The sequence below is a fragment of the Juglans microcarpa x Juglans regia genome, chromosome 8D (genome assembly GCF_004785595.1).
Source record: "Juglans microcarpa x Juglans regia isolate MS1-56 chromosome 8D, Jm3101_v1.0, whole genome shotgun sequence".
Taxonomy (NCBI): Eukaryota; Viridiplantae; Streptophyta; class Magnoliopsida; order Fagales; family Juglandaceae; genus Juglans; species Juglans microcarpa x Juglans regia.
In genome coordinates this window covers 1,888,306-1,896,221 of record NC_054608.1, presented here as the reverse complement: position 1 = coordinate 1,896,221, position 7,916 = coordinate 1,888,306, and the positions used below count along the sequence as shown (strand labels likewise).

The 7,916-nt window shown below is 40.2% G+C and overlaps 1 protein-coding gene across 1 annotated transcript; it reads left to right on the top strand.

Moving 5' to 3' along the window:
* Window positions 1-3,043: 3,043 nt before the first annotated feature.
* LOC121243096 (UPF0496 protein At1g20180-like) lies at window positions 3,044-6,620 on the top strand. The gene is made up of 2 exons (XM_041141156.1): window positions 3,044-3,253; window positions 5,556-6,620. Exons 1-2 carry the CDS (start codon window positions 3,044-3,046, stop codon window positions 6,618-6,620), a joined length of 1,275 nt encoding a protein of 424 aa, XP_040997090.1.
* Window positions 6,621-7,916: the final 1,296 nt, after the last annotated feature.

Below are 7,916 nucleotides of genomic sequence, written 5' to 3'. Positions count from 1 at the left end.
CGAGTTCAAAGACTCGCGGTGCAACGAATGTGCGTGGAGGTCAAAAGACTCCATGACCCTAACACTTAGCCACTAGGGTCGAGTCCAAAAACTCACGGTGCAACGAATGGGGGTAACGGCCAGAAGGTCCCACGACCTTTATTAAGTCCAAAAGACTCGCATTAGAAAGCAGCGCATCAACATTGAATTAATAAAAAAGGGCCAAACCAAGGGCCAAAGTTATACCAATGTACAAAAAGGGTCAAACCGAAGGCCAACATTGTCAAACAAAGAAAATAGGAGGAGTAAAGTAAACAACATTAACAATGAGGAGGTCGTTCAGCGAGGAGATGTATTTATGCGACGATGAAGTCCTACTAGGCTTGGAGAAAGAATGTGAGGCAAGAAAGGTGTCATGCATGGTGTTGTGCCTTGGGGTGTCCACAAATTGGCACGACGCCGCATCAGGTTTGAAGACGCTCAGATCCAGCCTCCTCAAGTTGGCTCGAGGGCTTGCCAGCAAATGGGCTCGTAAGCGAACCATACCAGCCCCAATGTTGTACCAGAAGGCCCAGTCTTTAACAGACCTGGCGGCGGCCACCTGAGGATGCAAACAAATCAACTCACCATTGGTAGAAGCCAATTAAGACTCCAACTCGTGTGGCTTCACCTTCTGTTCTTTCACTGTAGTGTCCAAGCACATCATGGTTCTATTCATCCTATCCAGCACGGCGTCAGCATCTACCTTGTTCTTTTTATAGGCAGCGAACCTCAACTCCAACCTTTCATGATTTCCTTATACCTTGGACACTTGAAGGTTGAACTGCATATGCTCCTCTACATGTGATGCTTTCACCTTTAATAGCTCAAGGGCAAGTCTCTTGCGCTCCACCTAAGAAGAAGACAATGTTTGAGACTCCTGGCAGCGTTGCTCAGCCTTTGCCTGCGATTGCTGAAAGGAGGCCAGCACCTTACTCAGGCGGGATACTTAATCCCTAGCAGACACCCATTCCGATTTCTCCAGCTGTAGAGCAAAACTGTCACAAGTTTGGAGGGACTGGGCGCAAAATAATTCACTGCGAAGCTCACACGACTCATCGAGGAGAGACTTAAGGTCGGCTTCTATGGCACGAATGTGCCCATCAGCCTATTCCAAGTAGTACTCCACCTCAGTCTTTTAGGCCAGAAGTTGAATAATCTCCTTCTTGGTGAAGAACCCGCAAATCTGCCTCTCTCGCACCTCATTTTTCAAGTGGGCGTGATCATTTAAAATCTAAGCCACTAAGTCAACCATGCCTTGCACAACATAAAGGGCCAAATGAGATGGTCATTACAAGCAAGAACATCACACTATCAGATAAAAAGCTCAGGTAGAAATCAAGTCAATACGAGGGATAGGAGATTCTTCAAGTGTTGTGACATCTCCGTTACTGGCCCGGAGGGAGGAGGGGGACACTTGGGTGTAGCCCCCTCAACCCCACTTGCTCTAGCGGCTGTATGAGTTCCCCCTAATGAGAAATGCACCAAAGGCAGGAAAGGGGTGGCTGGAACTCCCAACTCAGATATAAACGCAGTGTGGCCTCCACCTTGGCCCATTCCCCATGGTTACCAGGACTCTCGTTGCCAACCACATCCTGATCAGCTTTGTCTTCGTCTTCCCTCACCTCTTCCAAGGAGGAACCACCCCCTTCTTGGGGAGTCATGAAGTCCCCATCACCACCTAAGGAAGAGGGAGAAGGGGGAGGGAATATAGACCCTTTCTTGATCCGTTGGCGGGGTTTCACCCCCTGAAATGGTCGCAGGAAGGGAACGTAGCATGGAATCTTGCCCCCACGGGTTTTAACGTCGCTACCTTCAACATTGATCTGGGCGTCGCCAACTAGGGGGTTAGCAGCTTCATGCGTGGCCATCCCAAACACACCCATGGAAAAGATGTCACAAATGTTTTCAGATATCTCGCCACCACTGGGAATCAAAGTCGAGGAGAGAAGGGAAGGGAAGGGAACTCGAAAGGTGGAGTACCCAATGAACTGGACTGCTTAGAGGGCAAGTCAAAGTCAAAGTCAAAGGCCATCACCAAGTCAACAAGGGCTTGCCCCATGAGCCTATTGAGGTCATCAAGACCTGGTGATGTTGGTGGTGACACCCTCACAGGAGAGGCTTCGGGCGTCTCACTCCTAGCAGCAAGGTTGGAACCAGAAGCCATGGCCCCTTGTAATTCCACCTCCACCCCCACAACGGACTCTGTAGTTTACCCTCGCTACTTCACTACGACGAGGGAGTTTTTGGGGACTCTCAGTAGACTGAGAAGTATGCCTCTTTATCGGAGGCGTCATGACCTTAAGTTTATGCCCCCTAACATAGGCACCACAAGGAACCTACCGATGTTAGAGGCGATCAGGAGTTGCTTGGTCCCCAGGCCACCATCATTTTCTTTAGCCCAGTTGAGGACTATATCAACGCAGGAGAGTTCTTTATCAATTAGCTCTAGCAAGAGACTTTTGTCGTTGGGGACTTTGCCCCAATTCGCATGAACCAGGAAATCTTGAATGTGCCTTTAGAGGTGGGAAATTCCCAACCTCAACCAGAAATAAAGAAAATTTTTCTTTGCCATTGTTTGGCATTAGAGTGGTGGCGCTTAAACGCCGTCAAGCGTTGTGAATGAACGCAGAAGCTACATATGTTACTTGGCAATCCCTTTACGGAATAAAAATATAGGAATTCCTTGGCAGTCAAATCTGAGAACGTCTCCCCCAAGGGCTCCAAGGTCATGCAAAAGACCACGCGTGTGAATGAAGTTGAGTGGGAGTCAACCCCAGAAATTCCAAGACATTGCGGACTAGGCGATTGAAGGGGAATCACAAGCTGTGCGTTAGGACAAACCAAGAGGGCAACAGATCCAGTGTACCTTTCCTTATCGACACATCCTCCCTTTGGAATAGAGAGCTCCACAATATCTGGGATTCAATAGGTGAACCTCAGCTTCGTCAGGTCCCACTCAGTAAGGGTGGAATGCCAAGTGAACCCTTCAAAGAATGGAGGGGCTCGGCCGTCGGAAGACTCCATGGTGAAGTGGGAGGAGGCCCTCGCAGGATTCTGGGTTGAAGGTTGGTTAGGAGTACGTGAGGAGCCGTGGCTAGCCATGAGAGAGAATGTGAGAAATGAAAAAGGGGAAACTGGAAGAAAAATGAAAGGGAACGTACAAAGCAAGAAGAAGAAATGTGGCACGGATGGGGGAGAGGAAATGAATCAAGAAAATGAAAGAGGAGAAAAGGTAATGATGAGGAGGTTCTTGGGAATCCAAATGGGTGACAGTGCCGAAGATTACCATTCTTTCGAATGAAAGAGAATGAAAGTGTGCGAACAGTTATGTGCGCCACGTTTTTGGGATACAACGATAAGTTTGGACCCACACCTTAGTTAACATGGATCCTCAGTGAGGTAGAAGGAAAGGAAGTTTGAGTGGCCACCTACCTGCCCCAAGCTAGCAGGGTAAGGTGCCTTCACGCGAATTAAAATGATATAAAATAAATTAATTTCCTATATGCTGGCACAAAAGAAATTAGCGGGGTAACTGGAAGAGATGGTTAGGTCCCTTGGCATAAGTCCACGACTAGAGGATATGTTTAGTCTATGGGCCCAAGATTAGGGGACTCACAGCCCAAGAGCCCATGGAACCCATGGCACCAACCGTGTGATATGATAACACCAATATATCAAAGGTGGGGTTATCTTATCCACTTATTAAGGGATAATTAATGGTTATCTACGTTTTCAACACTTATATAAATAACACCTAAATGTGATATATAATACATGATTATTACTTATATACTTATATTAAGATTACATCTTATCTCTAACTTAGGCATCGGAGCTCCTTTGGACATCTAGTGATGCCCTCTCATCTGTTGCAAGTCATATGAGTAGTTGGTGGTGTGAAATACGTCATTTACACATCAATTTTCAAAAAAATTATGGTTCTACGATCATGAGATGACCAAGTTTCACTCGCAAATAATCATTCTTGTCCTAAATAATTTTTCATAAATAATTATTTACTCGTATTCGTTATTTATTTATTTTTCTTTTGTTAAATTACAAGTCCTAAATAGATAAGTCTCATAAAAGCTTTTGTAAAAAAGTGAATCCCACCTACAAAATGTAAAAAATAAAAATCTTTATTTATTAGTGAGACTCACTTTTTTTACAAAAAATATATCTCTTTGAAGTTTGTACCTAACATTACTGGTAATAGGGCGTAATTTGTTGAGGCCTCTTGGTTTACGTACGGTTAATGTGCATGCAGGCAGCTTCTAAGTTATACTACAAAGTAAGGACAAAATATATAAACTACCAAATGCAATAAAGGTCCCCAAAAAGAGGAGGCTCTTCAGCAAATTCAGCCTTAAAGTTTGCAAACAAATTGGAGAACTAAATTCTGATCATCTATCTTCTGATGATCTGTCTCTCTTCTGATGAGATTAGTGTTACCCAGAAAAATAACGTAAAGAACAATCCATCTTTTTAGAGGGCTTTATAAAGATCAGAGAAAAAAACATGCCAATTGCAACCGACTGCCAAGGAAGTTGAATAGCTATTACCACCTTCATTAATCATTCTGTCGATCGAACTTTAAGGGTTTTTACGGAATATTTCCAAGTTTGATATAAAAAATTAGTACTCAGTTTAGAATATTTAGAGCTATTTAGCTGTCCTTCGATCTCAGCCCAAGAACATATATACTGCAATTATAAGTTGGTTCTTCAAATATTGTCTTCAAGATGTGGGCAAAGTCTAGATCATCAGCAACTTCAAAGATCAAGAAAGGTATGTTTTTATATTTTCTTCAGTTTCAACTTTAAATTTCCTTTCATTTCTTCTGGCTACTAATGATCACCAGATTGACATTTTTTTTTGGATGAATTGTTCAATTTGTGTTTGCATTTCAAGTAACTCTTCCCTGTTTTAAAATCATTCCTCTTTCGTTCTTGCTAATAATTACTTTCTTTTTCTATGTCAGATAATTAGCCCGTTTAGATTTGAAAAATATTTCATTCCATCTCATCTCATCATTACAATTTTTTCAAATTCACACGTAAAATATAATAAATAATTCAACTTTTTCAAATCTCAATTCAACTTTTTCAAATTCCAAAACAATAGTAATATTAAAAAATAATATTCTAAAAATATTTTTTTCAACTTTTATTTTTCATCTAAAATCATCTCATCTCATCTCATCTCATCTCTGAATCCAAACCTTAATCTCGTGTTTTGCCCCTGTCCATATATATATGTCCCCTCATAGTACTTAAAAATTGTTATTTTTCATCATTTTGATCATGATCATTATTTTATCATCCTCTCATATAACATCAAAGGATTGTACAACGATGATTAAAAAGACCACGAATAATACTTTTTCATGCTAATTTGTCTATGCAGTCATGTGTTTGGACACATAGATTAACATCCTAAACTACTGTTGCTTTATCAGATAATTTAAAGATGCTATGTCATGTGTAGTCGGGTTCCATTAGTTATCTATCTTTATTTTTTAGATAATTTTACAGTTCTTGACATTTTGGGTACTTTCATCAGATGGCAAGGAACTGAGAGATGCCCACAAGAGCTTAAATGTCAACGAGGAGTACCTTAGTGCATTAAGAACCAAATCCTATGGTGAATTCTTCACTAAAGCTCAATTAGTGGTAAACCAGCCATCCTTTCCATCATATTGCCATCATGATCAATTCTCTGAAGATCTTCTCGAACCAGGTCAAGAAACGATCATGGCTGTTCTTGATTCTGCAATTCTTTCAAAGATACCTGAACTAAAAGGCCTTATGCTCATGTACTTTGACATCAGTGCTGAGGCTTCAAACATCTGCAGCCACCTCCTCAAAAGCATAAACTCTGTCCAATCTAACTACCAATTCATCCAACGTGCACTTGATACCTATGACGATTACTCTCCCGAGCAAGTCAAGCTGATTATTTCAGAGCTAAAGGCGTTCATCATCCTAAGCAACCCGTTTTCCAATCCTGACAAGCATGATTTTAAGCAGATAAACAACAAGTACTCATCCGCGCTGCACCACCTGAAGACAATGAGAAAAAAGGTGGCAAGAAAACTCAAGCTGATAAAGTATTTCAAGAAGGCATTTGGGATATGCATAACCGCAGCCGGTGGCTTGATAGCAGTTGCAGCCGTTGTCCTGGCATTTCACATTCTTGCCGCACTGCTCCTGGGGCCTGCACTTTTCATCAGCTTCCCCATGAAGCGCTCAAAGAAGATCAAGATGTTGAGCTTTGGATTCTTAAGAAGTGGGATTCTCAGCAAAGTGAGGGAGCAGATTGATGTAGCAGCAAAGGGAACGTATATTTTGAACAGAAGTTTGGACACAGTGAGTAGACTTGTGGCTAGACTTCATGACGAGGTTGAACACAAGAAATCAATGATACAGTTCTTTTTGGAGAGGAGAGACGATACATTTTCTCTGCAAGTAGTGAAGGAGATTAAGAAGAGTGATGTAGGGTTCAGGAAGCAAGTGCAGGAGCTTGAAGAGCATGTATATTTGTGCCTTGTCACCATTAATAGGGCTAGAGCCTTGGTTGTTAAGGAGATGACCTCATGATCTTGTGCAGAGAAAAAGGGTTCTTGATTACCATATTTGGGTCTGTACAGATCAGTTATATATAGATCATCATCTTGTATATATCTTGAAAACTGTATTAGCCATTAATGAATTTTCAGAAGCTTTTTGGTTGTCTTTTATGTAAATTTAATTTTGTATGTAATGACAAACTGATTCTTGTTTCTCTAAAGTTACGTTTGGATGTTAGAGTGAATTGGGTCTGTACAGATCAGTTATATATACATCATCATCTTGTATATATCTTGAAAACTGTATTAGCCATTAATGAATTTTCAGAAGCTTTTTGGTTGTCTTTTATGTAAATTTAATTTTGTATGTAATGACAAACTGATTCTTGTTTTTTTAAAGTTGTGTTTGGATGTTAGAGTGAATTAAGTTGAATTGAATTGAGATGATAAAATATTATTAAAATATTATATTTTAATATTATTATTATTTTAGAATTTAAAAAAATTAAATTATTTATTATATTTTATATTAAAATTTAAAAAAATTATAATGATGAATTGATATAAATTAAGAGGAGTTATACTTCTAAACGTACCATTAGTCTAGATTACATTCATTAAGAAGGGTACGAAAAAATGAGTAGTTTTGGAATGAAATGCCAGCTAGCTGCGCATTAAACTAAGCTTGGTGAATCTGCCGACAGCTTTGTCAGAAATGCACGCTGTAGTTACTGATTTAGGTGGAATGCATTCCGCTTATTGGTTGGTGGACTCTGTTATATAGGTTAAGTTTAGAAGGAAGAGAGGACTTTGGTGGGGATACCATTACGAAGAATCTAACAGTTTCATTTCCTTTCATAGACCCAAAACGGTTTCGTCAAAGGGTTTTTATTTTTAAATTTATTTTTATAATTATCTATAAATTTAATATTCAAATTTTAAATTTTAAATTTTAAAGTTTTTTCAAAATTTAATATTGTTCGACCTCATATAATCTTCTTAAGAAAATTATTGATTTTTCTTGGAAATTGAATACGGCAGACGTAGTAACGTGACATGATTAGGTGTTAGGAAGATCATTAATGCATACTTTAATATTAGGATTGACCCGTTAAGCCAACAGAGCCACGCAGGTACGATATTCCATTTCTTCTGCCTCTTCACTTCGCTGCGAAGATACCGTATCCTCTCACGTTCTTCACCTTTTCCATCTCACTTTCGATCCAAAAGGCCATTAAAATATTTAATTCCCAATTTCTAGCAGACTCAAAAAGTCTCTATTTTTCGGGTTCCTAATAGTTCAACTCCAGACACTCTGAACTTTCTT